The following is a 26227-nucleotide window of genomic DNA, read 5'->3' on the forward strand; positions in this document are numbered from 1 at the left end:
CACTCTACTTCCCCCGCTAGTGGCCGCAGGCTTCCTTTCCCCACTCTACTTCCCCGCTAGTGGCCGCAGGCTTCCTTTCCCCACTCTACTTCCCCGCTAGTGGCCGCAGGCTTCCTTTCCCCACTCTACTGCCCCGCTAGTGGCCGCAGGCTTCCTTTCCCCACTCTACTGCCCCGCTAGTGGCCGCAGGCTTCCTTTCCCCACTCTCCTGCCCCGCTAGTGGCCGCAGGCTTCCTTTCCCCACTCTACTGCCCCGCTAGTGGCCGCAGGCTTCCTTTCCCCACTCTACTTCCCCGCTAGTGGCCGCAGGCTTCCTTTCCCCACTCTACTGCCCCGCTAGTGGCCGCAGGCTTCCTTTCCCCACTCTACTTCCTCGCTAGTGGCCGCAGGCTTCCTTTCCCCACTCTACTTCCCCGCTAGTGGCCGCAGGCTTCCTTTCCCCACTCTACTTCCCCGCTAGTGGCCGCAGGCTTCCTTTCCCCACTCTACTTCCCCGCTAGTGGCCGCAGGCTTCCTTTCCCCACTCTACTTCCCCGCTAGTGGCCGCAGGCTTCCTTTCCCCACTCTACTTCCCCGCTAGTGGCCGCAGGCTTCCTTTCCCCACTCTACTTCCCCGCTAGTGGCCGCAGGCTTCCTTTCCCCACTCTACTTCCCCGCTAGTGGCCGCAGGCTTCCTTTCCCCACTCTACTTCCCCGCTAGTGGCCGCAGGCTTCCTTTCCCCACTCTACTTCCCCGCTAGTGGCCGCAGGCCTCCTTTCCCCACTCTCCTGCCCCGCTAGTGGCCGCAGGCCTCCTTTCCCCACTCTCCTGCCCCGCTAGTGGCCGCAGGCCTCCTTTCCCCACTCTCCTGCCCCGCTAGTGGCCGCAGGCCTCCTTTCCCCACTCTCCTGCCCCGCTAGTGGCCGCAGGCCTCCTTTCCCCACTCTCCTGCCCCGCTAGTGGCCGCAGGCCTCCTTTCCCCACTCTCCTGCCCCGCTAGTGGCCGCAGGCCTCCTTTCCCCACTCTCCTGCCCCGCTAGTGGCCGCAGGCCTCCTTTCCCCACTCTCCTGCCCCGCTAGTGGCCGCAGGCCTCCTTTCCCCACTCTCCTGCCCCGCTAGTGGCCGCAGGCCTCCTTTCCCCACTCTCCTGCCCCGCTAGTGGCCGCAGGCCTCCTTTCCCCACTCTCCTGCGCCGCTAGTGGCCGCAGGCCTCCTTTCCCCACTCTCCTGCCCCGCTAGTGGCCGCAGGCCTCCTTTCCCCACTCTCCTGCCCCGCTAGTGGCCGCAGGCCTCCTTTCCCCACTCTCCTGCCCCGCTAGTGGCCGCAGGCCTCCTTTCCCCACTCTCCTGCCCCGCTAGTGGCCGCAGGCCTCCTTTCCCCACTCTCCTGCCCCGCTAGTGGCCGCAGGCCTCCTTTCCCCACTCTCCTGCCCCGCTAGTGGCCGCAGGCCTCCTTTCCCCACTCTCCTGCCCCGCTAGTGGCCGCAGGCCTCCTTTCCCCACTCTCCTGCCCCGCTAGTGGCCGCAGGCCTCCTTTCCCCACTCTCCTGCCCCGCTAGTGGCCGCAGGCCTCCTTTCCCCACTCTCCTGCCCCGCTAGTGGCCGCAGGCCTCCTTTCCCCACTCTCCTGCCCCGCTAGTGGCCGCAGGCCTCCTTTCCCCACTCTCCTGCCCCGCTAGTGGCCGCAGGCCTCCTTTCCCCACTCTCCTGCCCCGCTAGTGGCCGCAGGCCTCCTTTCCCCACTCTCCTGCCCCGCTAGTGGCCGCAGGCCTCCTTTCCCCACTCTCCTGCCCCGCTAGTGGCCGCAGGCCTCCTTTCCCCACTCTCCTGCCCCGCTAGTGGCCGCAGGCCTCCTTTCCCCACTCTCCTGCCCCGCTAGTGGCCGCAGGCCTCCTTTCCCCACTCTCCTGCCCCGCTAGTGGCCGCAGGCCTCCTTTCCCCACTCTCCTGCCCCGCTAGTGGCCGCAGGCCTCCTTTCCCCACTCTCCTGCCCCGCTAGTGGCCGCAGGCCTCCTTTCCCCACTCTCCTGCCCCGCTAGTGGCCGCAGGCCTCCTTTCCCCACTCTCCCGCCCCGCTAGTGGCCGCAGGCCTCCTTTCCCCACTCTCCCGCCCCGCTAGTGGCCGCAGGCCTCCTTTCCCCACTCTCCCGCCCCGCTAGTGGCCGCAGGCCTCCTTTCCCCACTCTCCCGCCCCGCTAGTGGCCTCAGGCCTCCTTTTCCCACTCTCCTGCCCCGCTAGTGGCCGCAGGCCTCCTTTTCCCTCTCTCCTGCCCCGCTAGTGGCCGCAGGCCTCCTTTTCCCACTCTCCTGCCCCGCTAGTGGCCGCAGGCCTCCTTTTCCCACTCTCCTGCCCCGCTAGTGGCCGCAGGCCTCCTTTTCCCACTCTCCTGCCCCGCTAGTGGCCGCAGGCCTCCTTTTCCCACTCTCCTGCCCCGCTAGTGGCCGCAGGCTTCCTTTTCCCACTCTCCTGCCCCGCTAGTGGCCGCAGGCCTCCTTTCCCCACTCTCCTGCCCCGCTAGTGGCCGCAGGCCTCCTTTCCCCACTCTCCTGCCCCGCTAGTGGCCGCAGGCCTCCTTTCCCCACTCTCCTGCCCCGCTAGTGGCCGCAGGCCTCCTTTCCCCACTCTCCCGCCCCGCTAGTGGCCGCAGGCCTCCTTTCCCCACTCTCCCGCCCCGCTAGTGGCCGCAGGCCTCCTTTCCCCACTCTCCCGCCCCGCTAGTGGCCGCAGGCCTCCTTTTCCCTCTCTCCCGCCCCGCTAGTGGCCGCAGGCCTCCTTTTCCCTCTCTCCCGCCCCGCTAGTGGCCGCAGGCCTCCTTTTCCCACTCTCCCGCCCCGCTAGTGGCCGCAGGCCTCCTTTTCCCACTCTCCCGCCCCGCTAGTGGCCGCAGGCCTCCTTTTCCCACTCTCCCGCCCCGCTAGTGGCCGCAGGCCTCCTTTTCCCACTCTCCTGCCCCGCTAGTGGCCGCAGGCCTCCTTTTCCCACTCTCCCGCCCCGCTAGTGGCCGCAGGCCTCCTTTTCCCACTCTCCTGCCCCGCTAGTGGCCGCAGGCCTCCTTTTCCCACTCTCCTGCCCCGCTAGTGGCCGCAGGCTTCCTTTTCCCACTCTCCTGCCCCGCTAGTGGCCGCAGGCTTCCTTTTCCCACTCTCCTGCCCCGCTAGTGGCCGCAGGCTTCCTTTTCCCACTCTCCTGCCCCGCTAGTGGCCGCAGGCTTCCTTTTCCCACTCTCCTGCCCCGCTAGTGGCCGCAGGCTTCCTTTTCCCACTCCCCTGCCCCGCTAGTGGCCGCAGGCTTCCTTTTCCCACTCTCCTGCCCCGCTAGTGGCCGCAGGCTTCCTTTTCCCACTCTCCTGCCCCGCTAGTGGCCGCAGGCTTCCTTTTCCCACTCTCCTGCCCCGCTAGTGGCCGCAGGCTTCCTTTTCCCACTCTCCTGCCCCGCTAGTGGCCGCAGGCTTCCTTTTCCCACTCTCCTGCCCCGCTAGTGGCCGCAGGCTTCCTTTTCCCACTCTCCTGCCCCGCTAGTGGCCGCAGGCTTCCTTTTCCCACTCTCCTGCCCCGCTAGTGGCCGCAGGCTTCCTTTTCCCACTCTCCTGCCCCGCTAGTGGCCGCAGGCTTCCTTTTCCCACTCTCCTGCCCCGCTAGTGGCCGCAGGCTTCCTTTTCCCACTCTCCTGCCCCGCTAGTGGCCGCAGGCTTCCTTTTCCCACTCTCCTGCCCCGCTAGTGGCCGCAGGCTTCCTTTTCCCACTCTCCTGCCCCGCTAGTGGCCGCAGGCTTCCTTCTCCCACCCTCCTGCCCCGCTAGTGGCCGCAGGCTTCCTTCTCCCACCCTCCTGCCCCGCTAGTGGCCGCAGGCTTCCTTCTCCCACCCTCCTGCCCCGCTAGTGGCCGCAGGCTTCCTTCTCCCACCCTCCTGCCCCGCTAGTGGCCGCAGGCTTCCTTCTCCCACCCTCCTGCCCCGCTAGTGGCCGCAGGCTTCCTTCTCCCACCCTCCTGCCCCGCTAGTGGCCGCAGGCTTCCTTCTCCCACCCTCCTGCCCCGCTAGTGGCCGCAGGCTTCCTTCTCCCACCCTCCTGTCCCGCTAGTGGCCGCAGGCTTCCTTCTCCCACCCTCCTGCCCCGCTAGTGGCCGCAGGCTTCCTTCTCCCACCCTCCTGCCCCGCTAGTGGCCGCAGGCTTCCTTTTCCCACCCTCCTTCCCCGCTAGTGGCCGCAGGCTTCCTTTTCCCACTTTCCTGCCCCGCTAGTGGCCGCAGGCTTCCTTTTCCCACTCTCCTGCCCCGCTAGTGGCCGCAGGCTTCCTTTTCCCACTCTCCTGCCCCGCTAGTGGCCGCAGGCTTCCTTTTCCCACTCTCCTGCCCCGCTAGTGGCCGCAGGCTTCCTTTTCCCACTCTCCTGCCCCGCTAGTGGCCGCAGGCTTCCTTTTCCCACTCTCCTGCCCCGCTAGTGGCCGCAGGCTTCCTTTTCCCACTCTCCTGCCCCGCTAGTGGCCGCAGGCTTCCTTTTCCCACTCTCCTGACCCGCTAGTGGCCGCAGGCTTCCTTTTCCCACTCTCCTGACCCGCTAGTGGCCGCAGGCTTCCTTTTCCCACTCTCCTGACCCGCTAGTGGCCGCAGGCTTCCTTTTCCCACTCTCCTGCCCCGCTAGTGGCCGCAGGCTTCCTTTTCCCACTCTCCTGCCCCGCTAGTGGCCGCAGGCTTCCTTTTCCCACTCTCCTGCCCCGCTAGTGGCCGCAGGCTTCCTTTTCCCACTCTCCTGCCCCGCTAGTGGCCGCAGGCTTCCTTCTCCCACCCTCCTGCCCCGCTAGTGGCCGCAGGCTTCCTTCTCCCACCCTCCTGTCCCGCTAGTGGCCGCAGGCTTCCTTCTCCCACCCTCCTGCCCCGCTAGTGGCCGCAGGCTTCCTTCTCCCACCCTCCTGCCCCGCTAGTGGCCGCAGGCTTCCTTCTCCCACCCTCCTGCCCCGCTAGTGGCCGCAGGCTTCCTTCTCCCACCCTCCTGCCCCGCTAGTGGCCGCAGGCTTCCTTCTCCCACCCTCCTGCCCCGCTAGTGGCCGCAGGCTTCCTTCTCCCACCCTCCTGCCCCGCTAGTGGCCGCAGGCTTCCTTTTCCCACCCTCCTTCCCCGCTAGTGGCCGCAGGCTTCCTTTTCCCACTTTCCTGCCCCGCTAGTGGCCGCAGGCTTCCTTTTCCCACTCTCCTGCCCCGCTAGTGGCCGCAGGCTTCCTTTTCCCACTCTCCTGCCCCGCTAGTGGCCGCAGGCTTCCTTTTCCCACTCTCCTGCCCCGCTAGTGGCCGCAGGCTTCCTTTTCCCACCCTCCTGCCCCGCTAGTGGCCGCAGGCTTCCTTTTCCCACCCTCCTGCCCCGCTAGTGGCCGCAGGCTTCCTTCTCCCACCCTCCTGCCCCGCTAGTGGCCGCAGGCTTCCTTCTCCCACCCTCCTGCCCCGCTAGTGGCCGCAGGCTTCCTTCTCCCACCCTCCTGCCCCGCTAGTGGCCGCAGGCTTCCTTCTCCCACCCTCCTGCCCCGCTAGTGGCCGCAGGCTTCCTTCTCCCACCCTCCTGCCCCGCTAGTGGCCGCAGGCTTCCTTTTCCCACTCTCCTTCCCCGCTAGTCGCCGCAGGCTTCCTTTTCTCACCCTCCTTCCCCGCTAGTGGCCGCAGGCTTCCTTTTCCCACTCTACTTCCCCGCTAGTCGCCGAAGGCTTTCTTTCCCCAACCTCTCCCTCCACTTCCTTGTCCCCCTCGCTAGCGGCAGCAGGCTTCCTTGTCCCCCTCGCTAGCGGCAGCAGGCTTCCTTGTCTCCCTCGCTAGCGGCAGCAGGCTTCCTTGTCTCCCTCGCTAGCGGCAGCAGGCTTCCTTGTCCCCCTCGCTAGCGGCAGCAGGCTTCCTTTTCCCACTCTACTTCCCCGCTAGTCGCCGCAGGCTTCTTGTTTCCACTCTACTTCCCCGCTAGTCGCCACACGCTTTCTTTCCCCAACCTCTCCCTCCGCTTCCTTTTCCCCCTCGCTAGTGGCAGCAGGCTTCCTTTTCCCCCTCGCTAGTGGCAGCAGGCTTCCTTTTCCCCCTCGCTAGTGGCAGCAGGCTTCCTTTTCCCCCTCGCTAGTGGCAGCAGGCTTCCTTTTGCCCCTCGCTAGTGGCAGCAGGCTTCCTTTTGCCCCTCGCTAGTGGCAGCAGGCTTCCTTTTGCCCCTCGCTAGTGGCAGCAGGCTTCCTTTTGCCCCTCGCTAGTGGCAGCAGGCTTCCTTTTGCCCCTCGCTAGTGGCAGCAGGCTTCCTTTTGCCCCTCGCTAGTGGCAGCAGGCTTCCTTTTGCCCCTCGCTAGTGGCAGCAGGCTTCCTTTTGCCCCTCGCTAGTGGCAGCAGGCTTTCTTTCCCCAACCTCTCCCTCTGCTTCCTTTTGCCCCTCGTTAGTGGCCGCAGTCTTCCTTCCCCTTATTCAGCATACAGTTGACACTCCTGATGCCTTATCGTTAAGGTGTAGTTTGTTTCACTATATACCAGGCTTTGAGCCTTGATGTGATACATCCGCACTAGAATATCACTGATTGCATGACAAGAAGGTCAATGATTGCTCTTATAATTAGTTGTGTTCCGTTTAAAGTGGCTTCTCATCATAACATCACTGAGCCTGAACTTAAATGGAAGGATGGCGCTCACACCAACAGTTGTCTCCAGCTGCACTAGTAAGTTGGAGTTGCTGCCGAGCCGGCATATGGCTCGCTTCCACCCACCTCTGTCTCGGTAATAGCCCCTTGTAATTACACAGATGGCCAGGGTCATCCGTAGTCTTAGAGGCCCTTACACCTGCGGAATGCAATTACAGTAAATGTGTTCCTACAAAGAGGATACTCATTAAGTTAAATTGAAAACAGCATGCACCACGCGGCAAAACATACAGGGATGATCGGCGGCGCCGCAGCACTGGAGAGGGCTTATTTACAGAGGAGAGCATGCTTTATTGTTGCTGGCCTCAGTGGCTAGTCTGCAATCTGTTACTGCATCGTCATGGTGCTCAACATTGTCTTTAGCTCCAGCCCAGAATCTAAGGAGGATTCTGAAGAATGATGGAGTCGGCTTTCTGTACGAGCAATGAGCATTCATCTGTCGGTCGTCAAGACAATCTGGGTATGTCCGCCTGTAGCGGTCACCTGGTGGCTCTTGCTGTGTGCCAGAAACCGCCAGCAAGTTTACTGTGAGTTGCTGAAGATTCGCAGCTATGGTAGTGATACTGCTAAACGTGAATATAACCGTAGGCCGCTCTCACGTGCGTGTTCACAAAACGCCACACTCGAAACACATTCTACAGCGTTTGAGAGTGGTTTTTTTTTTTTATTTTTTTTTTTAGCGCACCCTATCATTGTAATAAGTGATGATGGGGAATTTTAAAAGAGCTAAAACGCTAGAAAATAGAGCACACAGCGCTTCAAAAATTGTGCCATTTGAAACGCCGCGTCTGAACGCTAATCTGTGAGGCCCCATTGAAATGCAAGTGTTTTACAGCGCATAGCACGGCGTTGGAAGCGCCATGGTAAACGCTGTAAAAAGAGGGCAGTGTCATATGGGGTCGTGAAACTCGGCCCGATATCACACTCGCCAACATAGGATTTCTCGGATAAGAGACGTTTTTATATCAAAACCGCCATGCAGTACTTTGGGAAAGTAACGATTGCAGAGTGTCTCCCGTTGTTTTTAATGGGTAGAACTCGCGTGCGCCTAACACGTGGTGCGATGCTGCTGCCCTCCCTATTGAGAACAATGGGCGATACGAGGGCATGCCCACAGAATGGGGATCATATCTGTGTGTTTCGCAACGCACAAATCTCGGACGATTTTTCTCAGCCATCTGAAGCCGGCCTAAAGGTGCTTTCAGACATGGCGGATTTTGGAGTGACTCTGCAGCATATTTTGCACTGTGGATTTTGGTGCAGTTCCACACTAAAAATCCACCTCCTTTAATGCGGATCCACGGATCCACTTAGTTGAAGTTTGCTGTGGATCTGCATCAAATTCCACACCAGAAACGCCTTGCATCTGTGACGGTCCCTTCCTCTCGCATGATATATGATCGGGAGTGTTTCCCAAACCTTGTATTGCACTCGCATGCACATCACACGGCATGCTAGAGCAGGGGTCCCCAACTCCATTCCTCAGGGACCACCAACAGGTCATGTTTTCAGGATAGCCTATAGTACGAACCCCTGTGGCAATGTGTGAGGCATCTACAATAATTACATCACCTGTGCAACAGTGAGGAAATCCTGAAAACATGACCTGTTGGCGGTCCCTGAGGACTGGAGTTGGGGAACACTGTGCTAGAGCCATGCGATGCATTAAAGCTCTCCTTGACATCAATGGGCGATGCGTTCTGTGGAACACGGAAAGTTGGGACAACCTAATGGGGTTCACAGTTGAGCGTCTTGTAACACACAAATCTCACATGAATTTCACAGCCACGTGAAAGTGACTTGAGAGGAGTTTTTTTTCCCCCCCCATTCTAAAAAGTATTGGAATGCGACAACTGCAGGCATTTCTGCGGCAGCTGCGCTGAATCGAGGGCACTTAACCCCTTGAGTGGCGGGTTTCCTACCACCCTGTCGTGCCCACCAGGGCAGGTTTTTTAAAATGGTCTAATCATTGAATTTCAACTAATTTTGCAGTTGCGTCTCAAGAGCCATAACGTTTTCATTTTTCCATTGACATGGCCATATGAGGGCTTGTTTTTTGCGGGACAAGTTGTGATTTTTTTTAAACGGGGGAGGAAAAAAAGAAATGGGGGAAAAAAGGGGCCATGTCATTAAGGGGTTAAATAATGCATTAACTTCCTTCTCTGGGTCATTACGACGCATGGATACCACATGTGTGATTGTATTTTTGATTTTTTTTACAAAGTAAAGGGAGACAAGTGTTTTTATTTACTTTTTTATAATTTTTTTACTTTTTTTATTTATTTTTTTTGTCCCTTTAGGGGACTTCCACAGGGACCCATCGGGAACCCCTGATTACATTCCGGGGGTCCGATGGTGACTGCCCTTTACATGCTGCAGTCACATAGACTGCAGCATAAAAAGGGTTAACACAGCAGAGATCGGAGGTTTTCTCTGATCTCTGCTGTAGGCCGCCTGCAGACGAGCGGGTCGGATCCGGCAGCGAGAATTCTCGCCGCGGGACCCGACCCGAGAGCCTGCAGGGACGAGCGCGTACTCACCCGTGCCTGGCGGCCCCGGCTCTTTCATGTGCTGGCTGCGGCGCAGCCGGCGCATGCGCAGACCGGAGCTGGCGGCCGGGTGAGTGCGTGCCCCGCACAAAAATAGGACATGCCGCGGTTTGTTTGCCGCGCGAGATTTCGCGCGGCCAAACCGCGGCCGTCTGCATAGGAGTGCGTATTGTAATGCACTCCTATGCAAACTTTCAGTGGCGAAAATCCCGCCGGAAATCCCGCGGCGGGATTTCCGCCCGTGTGCAGGCGGCCGTAAGAGCTGATACCTAGCTGTCCTCTGACAGCCAAGCACTAGCTCTCCCTGCCACAGAGACCATCGGCTTGCTTCTGACAAGCCGATGGTCTCTATGGCAACCTGTAAACAAAGCAGGAGATTGCCGGCAGATCGGCAATATCTTCTGTTGGTTTTTCAAAGCCCTTGCTTTGTTCTCTGTGGGACTGTGCAGGCAGAGCACACTGTCACAGCTTGTGGCATTGTACTCTGCAGCTCCCATAGTGATAGATAGCCCGGAAATCTTCTGGGCTATGTCGCTATGAGCAGTGGAGCTCGTCCCGGAAAATTTCCGGGCGTGCCACTCAAGGGGTTAAGTGAGGGTACTGCTTTTTAGAAGTTTTTTATTATATTTTTTTTTTTTTCAAATAAAAAAAAATAAAAATCCAGAAATCCCACCTAATGAATTTGCCACACTGAATGTATGTATACAGTAGTCCATTAAAAGACCAGCACTACACTCATACGTACAATATACACTGATTGGCCTTTTTCATTAGAGACCCCCATCTAGTCAGTTCTCTTTTAGCTTTCAGAACTGCAGCGATTCAATGTGGACTAGGCTCCACTGGGTGATGAAATGGTTCTGCAGGAATATTGGCCCCAGCGGACAGGAAGCTTATTGTAGTTGTCGCAGTATAGGTGGAGATACTTTCATGTTCTGACCAGCTGGCAGGAAGGGTTCATCAGCTTGTGCTGCTTGTGCCAAATTCTGACCTCCCATCAGCACGGTGCAACAGAAGTCTGGATCCAGGTGATGTTTTCCCAGTGATCAGGGATACAATTTTTGTGCTCTTTTGCCTGCTGGGGTCTCGTCTTTGTTTCTCTTGGCATCGGCTGGAACGGGTTGCCTGCTGTTATAGCACATGTGCGCTAAGAAATACCATGTCGTATGTTCTGGCACATCAGCGGGAGCAGCAGTGTTATATTCGCCTACAATTTGCTTAGTTTGTTTTGACATCTTTTTTTGACCATTTTCCCCAATGAATTGTTGACGTCCACAAGACCCCCTATCACTGGATGTGTTTCCTCGATTAAACTATTTTCAGTACACTTTCGACACTTGCATGAGAGAGTCTCACAAGGTTGGCAATGCGTGAAATCCCGGCTAGTTTTGCACCGATGGCCGGGCCTAATTGGAAGTCACTTGGATCGCTTGTAGAGATGAGCGAACGTACTCGTTTAGGGAGATTTCGCAATCGAGCACCGCTTTTTTTCGAGTAACTGACTACTCGGGCGAAAAGATTCGTGGGGCGCCGGGGGGTGAGCGGGGGGTTGCAGAGGGGAGTGGGGGGGGGGGGGGGGGGTGAGAGAGAGCTCCCTCCTGTTCCCCACTGCTCCACCACGCCGCCCCCCCCCCCCCGAATCTTTTCGCCCGAGTAGTCAGTTACTCGAAAAAAGCGGTGCTCGATTGCGAAATCGCCCTAAACGAGTACATTCACTCATCTCTAATCGCTTGTTTTTTTTTTCTCTGATTCTAAGGCCAAAAATATATGGCTGTAATGTGGGTTGCGCTGGAGGAACTCTGGTGCAGAAAATGGGGATGCAGGCGGCACCCTTCCCAAAAAATATGGCCGTGTGCCTTTCGGCCTAATGTAGATTCACATTGAAACTGATTCAATGAAAATTTGCTCACTTAATTATATGCTGCACATGTCTTAATTTGTATACAGCAAAACCCCAATCCTGGCAGCGCCGACGTCTGAAGTGGCCATTTAGTATATGCCAAATGGATAGAGTAGACCTTAAATATGGCATTGAGCAATAAGAAGAGCATTCGTGTTTAGCATAAACAATACTGCTTTTTACTAAAATAATCTTTCAGAACCATAAACACAAAAGCATAAAACAATGAGCCGTAAATTCGTAAATTGATTGGTTGTCTTCTCCGGAAAGCTTTGTCTAACCCCCTCCCCTTTTTTTTCCGCCTACCAGTGCAGCCTAGCGCTGTTTTGAGAGTTCCACGATGACGGGTACTGGTTTGTACGCACGTTACTATGAATGCTAAGCTTGGAGTATTTTACTTTGCACTTTTTTCTGTCGGTGTGCCACATCTACTGGCAGTGTCTCTTTTTGGTACACTAAGGAAGGAAAGGGGTGGAGCAAACCCGGTGTATTTAAGGGTCCGGTCAGAAGTCCAGGGCCCAGAAACCCCAAGGATCTGAAGAGAAAAAAGTGTGGACGTGTGTGAAACGAGATTCACTAGGGAGGCGCTGCCGACCAGATAGATGCACCAAATGGTGGTCAAGCGTAGTGAGTGGAGAAACAATACTGGTAGTTGGGCGCTGCTTTCCAATAAATTTCAACAGCTAGTTGGATAAAATTATCCAAATTTAATTTATTTTTATACAAATTATCCAAATTTAATTTATTTTTATTAGATCAATAAAACCAGCAGATGCGTGTTTCGGGGTTGGCCTCTTCATCACATTGGATGATGGACAATATTGACCCAAAAGCGCTGGTGGTACCAGAAGGCATGGAAAACCAATCCAGGGAGCACCAGGAGAAGTGGTAATGTGCATTGCCACACCTTCTGGTACCACCAGAGCTTTTGGGTCAATATTCTCTAGCCCCAAGAGTGATGTCTTCCCCAGCCTGACTGATGAAGAAGCCGACCCCCGAAACGTGCATCTGCTGGTTTGAAATTGATAGAAGAGAAGTTGGATAAATATATCCTACTGTCTGTCGAAATTTAGTAGAGAGCAGCGCTTAAGTACCAGTATTGTTTCTCAACTCGCTCTCTTTGGTACTCTGACCTCCTAATAATGAGGTTCCGGGTCCTTCTAGAATAGTTTATTTTTTTTTTGTCATCCTTTTATTTGTTGCACAATTGGAAAAATGAATTGCAAATGTAATATAGTCGCTATCGTGTGCTCTTTTTAGACTTGTGCCATTTGCGTTTTTTCACCCTTGGCTAAGTAGAGGTTCTTTATGCCCATTTTCTTTTTCGGAGAATTGGTTTGGAACAAATGGAACCTAGCGAAACGATGAATTTTAAGTGAATTTCTAACCTGAAATAGCTTGCACAGAAATAACAGCAAGCATCATGTTGTTCTGAGCCCATCTGCCGCTTGATATCGATTTATCTCCCTGATTGAATTGTAGTGGTGGTCTGAATGTAAAACTGAAAATGTGAGAAACGGAGAACATTCCTCTCATTAGGGAGCTGTGTTTAAGAGTCTTGCTGATTTCATACATTTATTCATTGATTTGTCAGTGAGATGTAGCCTAGGACTGAATAGCGAGCCTTACATCATCCTCCTTAGCTACAGTAATTAAATGGATTTTGCTGCGTTCGAAGTGAAACGCACAACTGAAATTTTTTTTTTTTATGGCAGGAATAAAATGTGTCAATCACATGTGAATACAATACATGGCGGCGGGTCGTGCATCAGCAACGAAATGGGCTGGTAAAGCTAGCCTTCACATCTGTTCTCTGCTTATGTAATAATCATTGCATCGTTTCCTAAACCTGCAATGTGATTGCTGCTCAAATGTAGAGTTGACGTTTCTACTTTAATGAAAATTGCCACATTCTGTGATGGATAATGAGCCTTTGCTTCTGATTTTTAAAATGAGAGCTGCTATTTTTTTTCCCCCTTTTTTAATTCTTATAGCAACTTTCCAGTGTGAACTTGAAGAGTAGCCGCACGTTCAGATAACTGCTTTCAGAATTGGCTGCTGACCATTGTATGACCTGTAGCCTGTATCTTCTAGTTTTCTCCACTGCAGGCTCTATTTCTAGTCTTCAGTTTTCTCTGAGCTGGTGGGAGAAGACTACTGCTATGATTTCTCTAGATATTGTGTACAAAGTACAGCATATTTTCTTCTGTCTCTCTCTGTAACACACTCATAAGCATGCAGGACATTATACAGCAGAGCTAAGCAGTGTATATATTGGAGACCGTAAACACCAGTTAGCTTCTTAGCATCTGTTTGAGTCCCTCTTCCCCCCCCCCCCCCCTACTCTCTTCTCCTTATAGTCTTCTATGGACATCCCTCCCTCACCCCCCACCTGCCCAATTTCTGTTTGCCTTATCTTTGATAGTAGAGATAAGTATCACTTGTCCACTGCCTGCTATCAGCTAATTACAAGGAAGGGAAACCCTTAGGGCTCTTTTCACTATGCATGCCCAAAATCAGCACATCAAAAAAAAACAAAAAACGTGGCTAACTGCGCACAAAAATGCGTGAATGGATAATTTTTGTGCACACAAGTCCCGAGCTCGATTTAGCACTAAAATCACCCATTCACAGCACTGCTGTTCGGGAGCGAGAGAGAGATTGCGGCAAAAACCCTGAAGTCCCAAACAGCAAGTTTTAAATATCCTGCTGTTAACTTCTGTTAGCACCTGCTGGGGTAGAGGGGACTCCCCAAGGGAATCCCACATAGCAGGGAGAGAGAGTGGATAGGGCTAGAGGGCACTCCGTAAGGGAATCCCCCATAGCAGAGGGAGAGAGGGTGGGGGTAGATGTGTGCCCCACCCATCTGCTTCGCTGTGGGGGATCCCCTCCGGGAGTCCCCTCTAGCCCCGCTGTCTCTCTACACCCTTTCCACGGATGTTGGGATATCCCGCAGCGGGTCTCTGCTGCCTGGGAGCGGGAGCCAGCAGACCGATCTCCGCGGTGAGCCTATCTGACAGGCTCACCACAGAGAATCGCGGCAATTGGCAGCATTTCCGCTCGCGATTTGCCGGCCGCGAGTGGAGAATCGCTATGAATCTCCACTCGTGGACAGGGGGCTGCGCTTTCCTTAGCAACGCCATGGAAAGCGTTCACTATGTTCCCCGCGGCCAGATTATGGCCGCAGAAAATGCAGTGAAAATTTGCCCGTGGACAGGAGCCCTAAAAAGGCCAGCACTGTAGGGTGACTTGTACTTTTGCTAGATATCACATCCGCTAACTTGTGCTTAGTCACCTAATTGTCTGTCTATAGTACACTCATTGTCCAAAAAAAATCATCCAAGACCTAAAAGGAGTCGTAGGAATCAAATGAATCCCTTATGTTTGATTGCAGCATTGTAAGTGATTACAATATCGAGGCAAAAGGATAATTTATTGCATGAAACCGACCGCTTAAAGGGAGGTTCTAGTAGTCTGTTGTACCACCTCTAGCTTGGATACAAGATGTGATACGGGCAGGCATGGAGGCTCTAGTACCCTGTTGTACCACCTCTAGCTTGGATACAAGATGTGATACGGGCAGGCATGGAGGCTCTAGTACCCTGTTGTACCACCTCTAGCTTGGATACAAGATGTGATACGGGCAGGCATGGAGGCTCTAGCACCCTGTTGTACCGGCTCTAGCACCCTGTTGTACTGGCTCTAGCACCCTGTTGTACCGGCTCTAGCTTGGATACAAGATGTGATACGGGCAGGCATGGAGGCTCTAGTACCCTGTTGTACCACCTCTAGCTTGGCTACAAGATGTGATACAGGCAGGCATGGAGGCTCTAGCACCCTGTTGTACCGGCTCTAGCACCCTGTTGTACTGGCTCTAGCACCCTGTTGTACCGGCTCTAGCTTGGATACAAGATGTGATACGGGCAGGCATGGAGGCTCTAGTACCCTGTTGTATCACCTCTAGCTTGGATACAAGATGTGATACGGGCAGGCATGGAGGCTCTAGTACCCTGTTGTACCACCTCTAGCTTGGATACAAGATGTGATACGGGCAGGCATGGAGGCTCTAGTACCCTGTTGTACCACCTCTAGCTTGGATACAAGATGTGATACAGGTGGGCATGGAGGCTCTAGTACCCTGTTGTACCACCTCTAGCTTGGATACAAGATGTGATACGGGCAGGCATGGAGGCTCTAGTACCCTGTTGTACCACCTCTAGCTTGGCTACAAGATGTGATACAGGCAGGCATGGAGGCTCTAGCACCCTGTTGTACCGGCTCTAGCACCCTGTTGTACCGGCTCTAGCTTGGATACAAGATGTGATACGGGCAGGCATGGAGGCTCTAGTACCCTGTTGTATCACCTCTAGCTTGGATACAAGATGTGATACGGGCAGGCATGGAGGTTCTAGTACCCTGTTGTATCACCTCTAGCTTGGATACAAGATGTGATACAGGCAGGCATGGAGACTCTAGTACCCTGTTGTACCACCTCTAGCTTGGCTACAAGATGTAATACAGGCAGGCATGGAGGCTCTAGTACCCTGTTGTACCGACTCTAGCTTGGATACAAGATGTGATACGGGCAGGCATGGAGGCTCTAGTACCCTGTTGTATCACCTCTAGCTTGGATACAAGATGTGATACGGGCAGGCATGGAGGTTCTAGTACCCTGTTGTATCACCTCTAGCTTGGATACAAGATGTGATACAGGCAGGCATGGAGACTCTAGTACCCTGTTGTACCACCTCTAGCTTGGCTACAAGATGTGATACAGGCAGGCATGGAGGCTCTAGTACCCTGTTGTACCGACTCTAGCTTGGATACAAGATGTGATACGGGCAGGCATGGAGGCTTTAGTACCCTGTTGTATCACCTCTAGCTTGGATACAAGATGTGATACGGGCAGGCATGGAGGTTCTAGTACCCTGTTGTACCACCTCTAGCTTGGATACAAGATGTGATACAGGCAGGCATGGAGGCTCTAGTACCCTGTTGTACCACCTCTAGCTTAGATACAAGATGTGATACAGGGCGGGCATGGAGGCATACAGGTTCCGTATGGTATCCTGCGGCATATCGCTCCACATTTGCTGTAACTGAGCCTCCAGATTGTGCAAACTCGTAGGCTGTTGTAGTTGGCATCCCAGATGGTCCCATACATGTTCTATTGGCGATAAATCTGGTGACCGGGCAGCAACGGACGTGTGACAATGTTGTGGGGACATTCCTGTTACCCCCTTGTGTGTGCGGCCGAGCATTATCCTGCTGCCTCTTGGAAGCCACCATGAGAGGAACACATGTGGCTGCAGGATCTCCTGAACATATCGCTGAGCAGTCATTAGCCCTTGTACCGCTACTAGGGGTGACCGACTGCTGTATGCAATGCCCCCGCCCTGGACCATCACCCCAGCAGGGGGCAGTGTGTCCCTCCACAGCAAAGACAGGATTGAGATGCTCACCTCTAGGTATCTAGGCATGAACACTGTCATTGTCGGTGTCCAATTTAAACTTGAGTTAATCGCTGCAGACAACCCCCTACCATTCCGTAGCGTCCAGTTTCATTGTTCATGACACCACTGCAAATGGAGGGGACAGTGGGTGGGTCTCAAAGGCAGTACACCTAATTAGTGCCACGAGACCAAATATCCTTTCGGCCAAGTGCTTGGAAATGGTTTAGAGAAACACAGAGGGCCTATAACGATGGCGCCGTTTGTCTCTGGATGGTGGACTATGATACAGTTTGAGCTGCTCGTTCTCGTCAGACTCTCTACTGGTGGTCTGTCGAAGGCATCCTGAGCCCGGTCTCCTTGTGTGCCCTCACCCATCTGCAACACCTCCTAACAGTCTGGTCAAAATGGCTCAGGTAGCGGGCAGTTCGTCAATACGACCATCCAACTACTCACATCCCAATTATTACCTGACGAACTCCATTCGCAGAGTTCTTCTGGTTTTCCTGTCTCGCTAGGGTGTTCACAGCACTTCTCTGACTACCGAATGCACACGGTGCATTGTTGGTGTCTAAGACTACCGATGCAATACACCTGGTCTCTGACTGGCCGGTGTAGCTCAGGTGAGCTGTGCTGGCCAATCCGAAAGCCACATGAAGTGATTCAGACTGGCGGTACACAGTGTGTATCGGATAACGAGGGGAGCTGTGGAAGACTGAAGAGAGGCCTGAAAACCGGCACATCTGCGGCAGAAACCCGCAAGTGGAATATTACTCGCCTCCCTGCTTCCCTCTCTGGTTCAAGAACAAATTTTGGCCTCGAAAGAGGGTTGCTGTAGAACCACCTGCCTGATATTGTGTACAGATGCAACAAATTTTACTTTGATTGTATGACACAGAAAGTTATCTTAACTCTTTTTAAACTATTGTTTTCCTTTCTTAGCACAGCAAACCCATTGTAAAGTAACTTAAAGTGTAAATAAATCACCATGATTGCAAGAATCAAAAGAAGTATTTATTTACATATGTTAATACTTAGTGGGGCTCCTTTGGCCCTAATGACATCTGATACTTGGCATACTTTCTAGTAATGGCTGATGCACTTCAGCTGGTATCTCCCTCAATTCAACCTGCAAACGTCTAGCGACTCTCAAAGAAGATGCATCGGCCTGTCTACAATGATGTCAAGAGCTTTGTCGTTAGACACTTGAACAATTAAAGAATATTCTGTGGACTTACCTGGGTATGGAGGACTCTTATAGAACACCTTTTGCCTTAGTGTGTTGTGCCAACGGTGGTTATGGTCTGGGAATGTTCTACATTATATGGTCTCGAGCCATTAGGTGTCGTGGTAAGCACCATGATCACAGATTAACCTTGACATTCTAGATAATAATGTGCTGCTGACAATGTGGTAATACTCTGGGAATAGTCAGCAATACTTCCAAGACAACGCACCTTGTCAACAAATCCAACACATTTAGGCTGAATTCAGACGAACGTATATCGGCTGGGTTTTCACGCCCAGCCGATATACGTCGTGTCTCTCTCTGCAGGGGGGGGGGGGGAGCCTGGAAGAGCCAGGAGCAGTGCTCTGAGCTCCTGCCCCTCTCTGCCACCTCTCAGCCCCTCTGCACTATTTGCAATGGGGAGAGGCGGGGTGGGGGCGGGGCTAATTTGCACCACTTGGCCCTGCCCCTGTCCCGGCTTCTTTCATTGAAAATAGTGCAGAGGGACGGAGAGGAGGCAGAGAGTGGGCGGGAACTCAGTTCCTGCTCCTGGCTCTTCCATTGTGAAAACCGAGCCGATATACGGTCGTCTGAATCCACCCTTACATTGGTTTGAAGATACGGATGTTCCACAATTGGACTGGCTGCACAGAATCCTAACCTGAACACTATTGAATGTCTCTGGAACAAACTAGGATGTCAGGTCAAGAAATATGAACGACGTCCATCTTTGAGAGAGAACTCAGCAGATGTTTACAGGATGAATGGAGGGAAATACCAGCTGAAGTGTATCAGACGTTAGTAGAAAGTATACCACAGAGCGCATCCAATTAAATTGGGGGCAAGGGAGACCCCAATTATTATTAACATATGGAAATAAATACTACTTCTGTGTCTGATTATTTTGGTAGGATAGTGTATGTTCTAATGTTCATGTATTCTAGTGCCGGACAATAACTCAGTCATTTGCTAGGACATCTGTTGAGGGTAAGGTAAAGTCCCCTGCTGCAAGCACCGAGTCATGACTGATTCCTAGGGTGACGTCACATCTCCCCACAGCAAGCTGGGTACTCCTTTTACCGCCCTCGGAAGGATGGAAGGCTGCGGCGACCCTGAGCCGTCTACCTGAACCAGGCCGGGATTGAACCCGTAACCTTCAGGTCGTGAGCGAGAGCTTAGGACTGCATTTCTGCTGCCTTAACACTCTTACTACCCCTCTGGTAGTAAGAGTATAGAGTCCATGTAAAACATGTTGCCAGCTCTTGCCGCCAAGGTTGGAGCAGGAAATAATTTCTTGATGTTTACTCCAACGACTTAAGAGCATTTTTGTGTGTTTTTTTTTTTTTAATAGATCTGCACATATCTGACTTTTTGTGGTTTTCCTCTAGCTCGCCATGTCTAGCGATAAGCTGTCGACGTTGCAAATGCCACTTGTGAATCTCGACCTGGATATTGTAGAAAATGGAGCCGTTGCACCCGTCTCCATTGAGATGAATAAAGAAGAGTTGCAGAATCTTATCAACTCCCTAGAGGCGGCTAACAAGGTACGCTGGTGGCCTTTATCTGTCCTATTATCCCAGATCACCTTTCTTCCTCTAGAATATATGCCGTGTCTGGATGCCGCCTTCAGATGGCATCTGTGTGATTTATTTGCAGTGGATTTCCTGAAAGTGCTACCTTTATACAAATGTAATACTGGAAATTAGACGTGATAAATGTGACATTGTCCCTTCTTACACAGGAATATGGAGAAAGAACTAAAAAAGGAGCTCTGTAGTGTAAAACAAGTGTATCCAATAATAGTGGAAAAATGGTACCTGCGACCCTATAACAATGGCAGTATAGCAGGGTCCAACAGATGCAACCCCCTCCATGACCGTAGAAGCTCCGGTAAAGATGAGGGAAAATCGCAGGTGTATGGTGTGCTTGGACGAAGGGGGGAGACCTGGAGAGTCAGCGGTACATCAGCAACGAATTTTAGTGCCCTACCAGCGCCTTCATCTGGCCTTTATTAAATCAAACAGAACACGGGGACATTTAAAAAGCATGAGCCGAACGCAAGTGACGCCACAGCATCACGTGACCCAGTCACATGATCAGCTCAGGGCATTTAAAAGGTCACATGATAATATTACATACAGCAGCAGAGACAAGAAAACGAGCAGCTTAACATCAGCCGTGAGAATTGGGCTGCCTGTCCACACGCGATAGTCGTAGTGTGATCCGCGGTGATAAATCGCCTGTCGTGACCATTGTCACTAACAGAGCTGATCTGTGCCCGCTAGGACCCTGCAGCTCTGCTGTGACAGGGGGCACCTGGCGATCAGATGATCATGGCGTAAATAGCGGAAATAACATTTTTGCTTTTTTCCTTCACTACATAGGCTCATTGAGCGCTATGCAGCCAGGAAAGAGAAGGCAGAAGCAGTTAAAATCTGTCACTAAGGGTAGTTCCACACCGGCGATCGCAATTTTGCTGCAAGAAAATCACTATTTTTGAGTGTCAGCAATGCGTTTTTTTTTTTTTTAAAGAATAATCTTGCATCGCTGCCACCTGCGCTAAAATCGCGTAATTTATTTATTTTTTTCACGAAGTCAATGTGACTTTTATGCGTTGAGATGCTATTAAAAAGGAGGATGCATAGGGGAACATGGGAGATAAAAAGAAATTACACATCGCTGAAAGAGAGCATGACGCGATTTTTTTTTCCCCCCCCCTCACCACCGCATCAGTGAAGACCTCGCTAATGGGAAGGAAACCAGTGAAAATCCTCAGTTTCGTAAATCTGCTTTCTCACTCCCTCTCGCATTGCGTGAAAATCCTGCGATATTATCGGCCGTTTGAAACCACCCTAACAGCCGAGGACACGACCTGCTTCTGCTGCATATTTTTACTATTGGATGGGATTAGAGCCCAGGACCAAGCACAGAAAATTTACTGCGCTCAGTCCTTAAAGGGGTTGTCCCGCGCCGAAAGGTTTTTTTTTTTTTTTTTTAACCCCCCCCCCCCCCCCCCCGTTCGGCGCGAGACAACCCCGATGCAGGGGTTAAAAAAACAAACCGCTCAGCGCTTACCTGAATCCCGGCGGTCCGGCGTCTTCATACTTACCTGCTGAAGATGGCCGCCGGGGTCTGCTCCCTCCGTGGACCGCAGCTCTTCTGTGCGGTCCATTGCCGATTCCAGCCTCCTGATTGGCTGGAATCGGCACGTGACGGGGCGGAGCTACACGGAGCCGGCATTCTGCACGAGCGGCTCCATTGAAGAGAGCAGAAGACCCGGACTGCGCAAGCGCGGCTAATTTGGCCATCGGAGGGCGAAAATTAGTCGGCTCCATGGGAACGAGGACGCCAGCAACGGAGCAGGTAAGTATAAAACTTTTTATAACTTCTGTATGGCTCATAATTAATGCACAATGTACATTACAAAGTGCATTAATATGGCCATACAGAAGTGTATAGACCCACTTGCTGCCGCGGGACAACCCCTTTAAGGGGTTAAACATAACTTTGTTTTAAAATATTATTTTTAAATTTTTTTTTTAAGTTTTTTAAAAATTAAAAACTTTTTCCACTTCTCATATCAAAAGTTCATTTTTAAAAAGTGTAAAAGAATTACTATTATTTGTGCTACATTTTGACCATTTTAGGGGTAAAAAAACACTATGCCAGAACTTTTAATTTTAATTTTTGGGGGGCACCTCGTCTCTGAAAGAGCTTGGATAGGTCATAAAGGGATTGTGTCAAAAACAAAAGTTAAAGGGGTTGTCTCGCGGCAGCAAGTGGGGGTATACACTTCTGTATGGCCATATTAATGCACTTTGTAATATACATCGTGCATTAAATATGAGCCATACAGAAGTTATTCACTTACCTGCTCCGTTGCTAGCGTCCCCGTCGCCATGGTTCCGTCTAATTTCGGTGTCGTCTTGCCTTTTTAGACGCGCTTGCGTAGATCCGTCTTCTCCCTTCTTCTCCCTTCGGCTCCGCTCGGCAGCATCGGTATTTTGGCTCCGCCCCCGTCACGTGCCGATTCCAGCCAATCAGGAGGCTGGAACCGGCACACATCATGGGGCGGAGCTACGCGATGATGCGTACAAGGGGGCGGAGCCAAAATACCGATGCTGCCGAGCGGAGCCGAAGGGAGAAGAAGGGAGAAGACGGATCTGCGCAAGCGCGTCTAAAAAGGCAAGAAGACACCGAAATTAGACGGAACCATGGCGACGGGGACGCTAGCAACGGAGCAGGTAAGTGAATAACTTCTGTATGGCTCATATTTAATGCACGATGTATATTACAAAGTGCATTAATATGGCCATACAGAAGTGTATACCCCCACTTGATTTCGCGAGACAACCTCTTTAAGCTGCTGTTAGCTAATTATGCAGTTTTGGGGGGGGGGGGAGCTGTGTGATGACGGTTAAAGGAGTAGTCCGGCCCCGCAGGGTGAAGTCTTTTTGGAATATGCTTTCCTTTTACTAATCCTTGTAAAACACAGCATACATGGGTTCAAAACATCCGGCATATGATGAGGCATAAGTGCTGCAATCCCACAATGCCCTGCACTACTTCTCCTCTGTGTGCAGGCTTCCGATGACAGCAGGACACATTGCCCTGAAAAGCAGTGTCTCCTGGGCCCGCCCACGTCCATTGAACTGAGTGTCAGTCTCTGCTGGCCCCACCACCTCCAGTGAACTGAATGGCCAACATAGCTATGAATGGGGAGTGTTAATAGCGCTGCCCATTCATAGCAATGTTGACCATTCAACTTTAGCACAACCTTTCTGACCACACCCAAAACCGCACCCAAACCAACAGTGCCCCCCCCCAATATCATCCCCAGCAAAAACAGTGCCCCACCAATAGCAACCCAAAAGCAAGAGTACCTCCCCACAGTAGCATCTGCAGCAGCAACACTGCCCTCAGTAGGAAGAGTGACCCACCCACCCCTGACACTGCCCACAGTAGTGATACTTGTCTTTCAGCTGAGGACAGTCGGCCGGGGGATGCTACTATAAGGATCGGCTTCAACGCTGACTTCTGAGTGAACTGCGCATGCGTGAAGAGATGTGCATTCCCAAGAGCCGACAAGTGCTACTGTGCCTGCACGACAAGAAAAGCAGACCAGAAGAGGAGAGGAGGGCCACCTGTAGGTAAGTATATAAATTCTGTATGGCTCACTTACAAGGTGCAGTATATTACACAGTGCTTTGTAATGTCCATACAGAAGTGTATACATGCACTTGTCACGGCCGGACAACCCCTTTAATGGAGGATGATTCTTTCAGTCTACTTGAGTCCAGGTTCCCACAAATGTATTCTAGGTGAATTCATACGCCTGTAATATATGATGTGTCACAGAAGGGCAAATATAAAAACAATCACAGAAAACGGCCATATACTTACTGACTAAGGAGTGCAAATAGCTGCATCTTCTCACCATGCAGGTAGCAAACTACCAAATGAGGGAGCTAATTGCACCTGTGTGGGACACCGATGAGACAGCCACTCACACTGCCTCTTAATATAGAGAGGGGTGGCTGCTTGGTGTATACTCCCACACAGAGTGGATACTAAGTGTCAGACCTTCTGATACATGTAGTGCACCATGCAGACCAGCAACCTATTAATGACGCCATGATAATTCGGCAGGTTGCCCTGCCCTTCCATCAGTGAACCACATTGGTACTGCCACCCTGGGCTCCCCCTGGAGTCTTAAAGCCACACTGCATGTGAATGATAGATAATAAATGCAAGGTATTAGTTGGTGAGTGTCCCGGCCCGACTGCAGGTATCCTGACCTCTCATAGTAAAAGTAAAATCTACGTTTCTTCTTGTCGGCAGGTCGTCCTTCAGCTGAAATGAAGAATTGGCTGATTGTTTCCCATCAACTATATGACTCGGCGCTGCTAAAGCCTTGAGTGATTTAGTGAAACCCAGTCGGACAACATATGCAGAACATTCTCCTTATTGGCTTCAGTGGGCATCCGTCAGCTACAGTTGTAGAATGTGCTATACTCTTCCTGGTGCTCCGGAGTTCTCCCGCTGGATGCAGTGCGATCATTTGCGGCAGTGTGTGTAACTTTTTTGTAATTTTTTTTTTGAAAATGCTCTTAACTTTTTTTTCTGATTGCCAGTATGTAAAATGTATGTACAGTCCATGGCGTAAACGTGTAGGTAGGATTGCTTTGTACGGTATACTTCCAGTTATGTATTGTAAGTGTCTAACACATTACATGTGACCGCTTCGTATTTTGAAAATTAAAATCTTTTTGGTAAGTTGTGGCAGATCTTTATTTTTTAATGTGAGGGCCTAGAAGGAACTTGTATTTTGAGCCAATTTTTTTTTTTCTTTCGCTGCAGAATCAGCCTGTACAAACCGCGGCTGTTCTGCTGCACTCTTTGCCACAGATCCACATTCGGATTCAGCCCTGTCAGTGGGCAAAATCCGCACGTAAAATTATGACTCCTTTCCACACAAATCTGCATGAAAAAGTGACCGGCACTACTTCACGCGGGTACGCAAGGAAATGTGACGGAAATTCCTCAAGCGGGTTTTGTAGATTGACTGGGCTGAATATTGATTTGTGGCAAATAAATGAGGCAGAATAGCCACAGATTTCTGCCACCGTTTTACAGTTCAAAAATGCCTCATGTCGCAGCTGTGAAATTGCGATCCTCAGGGTATGTTACGCGCACGTCAGAGGATTGCAAGTGATTCCCATTGATTTTTAACCCTTTCCAATCCAATTTGTATCCTGGTTTTCCTAGGGGGCTTACTGTTTTTCTGCTGTTATACACCGGCGCTATCTGCTGGCTAAAGCCAGTACTGCATGAGGTGACACGTTGGATAGGCTCCGACAGCAGAGAGGCTGGCAATATACAGTAAGAGAACCCTGTTGGAAGTCTTCCAACATTGGAGCTGTACAGCCTTAAATCATAATGTCTTCAGACGTCAGACAGTGGATTGGAAAGGGTTAATGGAAGACATCACATCACACAGCATGCAAGGTCTTCTAAGGTCCCATTGAAAGCAATGGGCGAGACGTTCCTGAGGGAATGCCTAAAGATAGAACACACTGCGGTTTTAATCCTTGCAGCATTGCTTCAAGGGGAAAAAAATCGCTCATGTGTAGAAGTCCATTCGAAAGAATGGAGTTCATATTCGTGTGTCTCGCAACGCTCAGAATTCGCACGAGATTCTCGTCCGTGTGAATGTAGTCTGAAGGTGTGTTCGCTCATTACTGATCGCTGTGGATTTTGGTGCAGATCTGCAGTAGATTTCACCCTTTTCAGTTTAATTCAAATTGTAGGGGTTGAATCTGCTACAAACGGGCAGTAAATTGGCAAAGTGTGAAGGCATCTTAAGGGTGGTTTCACACGAACGTATATTGGCTCGGTTTTCACGCTAAGCCGATAAGTCGTCCTCATCTGCAGAGGGGGGAGGCTGGAAGAGCCAGAAGCAGGAACTGAGCTCCCGCCCCCTCTCTGCCTCCTCTCCGCCCCTCTGCACTATTTGCGATGGGGAGAGGCGGGACAGGGGTGGGGCTAATTCTCGGAGCTTAGCCACACCCCTGCCCCGCCTCCTTTCACTGCAAATAGTGTAGAGGGGCGGAGAGGAGGCAGAGGGGGCGGGAGTACAGTTCCTGCTCCTGGCTCTTCCATCCTCCAACCAACCCCCCCCCCCAACCCTTGCAGATGAGGACGACGTATATCGGCTCGGCGTGAAAACCGAGCCGATATACGTTCATGTGAATCCAGCCTAAAATTTTTCATGCACTTTTTTTTTTCCCCCTTCCTGTTTTATATTTCCCTTTTCTGTGACTTTTTTTTTCTAAAACCAGAAGTGGATTTAAAAGAAATAGGAAATCTAAAGGAAAGACCTCTACTTCTCCTTCCTGTTGGATCTACTTCTGGCTTTGGCTCCTATACCTACAATTGTGCCCCTCCCATCCCCTACCAAAAACATTTGTTGCAACTTACTAAAGCTAGACTGTTACCTGCAGCTATTATAGGCAGAAATGTAAAATGCAACCAGGCTTACTACAATGGAAAATTGTGTTCAGTCTTTTGTGTGTTGTCTAATAGCACTCCAATTATAAATGTGTCAGAACTATTAAATGGAATGATTAAATGGCTAAGTGCATAGCATATGTTCAATAAATGTGAAATTAACTCAAATGTCATTGCGTGTAAAATGCCTATCAAATTCAGAAAGGTATTCGCTGGGATATTAGTCATTTAGCATTGTCAAAGCATGTCTAGGATTGCCGTTCTGTTTTTCTTCCACAGCTAACCATTTACAGCACATCAGGGAAAGCTGCAATCCTTCAACAACCTGAATTTCTGTATATCTAACCCGCCCCCCCCCCCCCTAAAAAAAATTTCGGATTCTTATTTTATAGCATCCCGTTTTTTTTTGTTGGTGGGGGGGGATAGGGGGTATATGATACGTGTAAGCATCAACAATTAT

General features: G+C 51.7%; 1 protein-coding gene across 1 annotated transcript in view; it reads left to right on the forward strand.

Moving 5' to 3' along the window:
• The window catches only part of COMMD8 (COMM domain containing 8), a 30022-nt gene extending 5989 nt beyond the window's left edge, over window positions 1-24033 (forward strand). Inside the window, exons 4-5 of the mRNA XM_066573126.1 lie at window positions 19146-19301; window positions 23599-24033. Of these exons, the coding sequence (XP_066429223.1) occupies window positions 19146-19301; window positions 23599-23619 (177 nt within the window). The 3' untranslated portion in view covers window positions 23620-24033. The remainder of the gene's footprint in view (window positions 1-19145; window positions 19302-23598) is intronic.
• Window positions 24034-26227: the final 2194 nt, after the last annotated feature.

Source organism: Eleutherodactylus coqui, chromosome 7 (genome assembly GCF_035609145.1).
Source record: "Eleutherodactylus coqui strain aEleCoq1 chromosome 7, aEleCoq1.hap1, whole genome shotgun sequence".
NCBI lineage: Eukaryota > Metazoa > Chordata > Amphibia > Anura > Eleutherodactylidae > Eleutherodactylus > Eleutherodactylus coqui.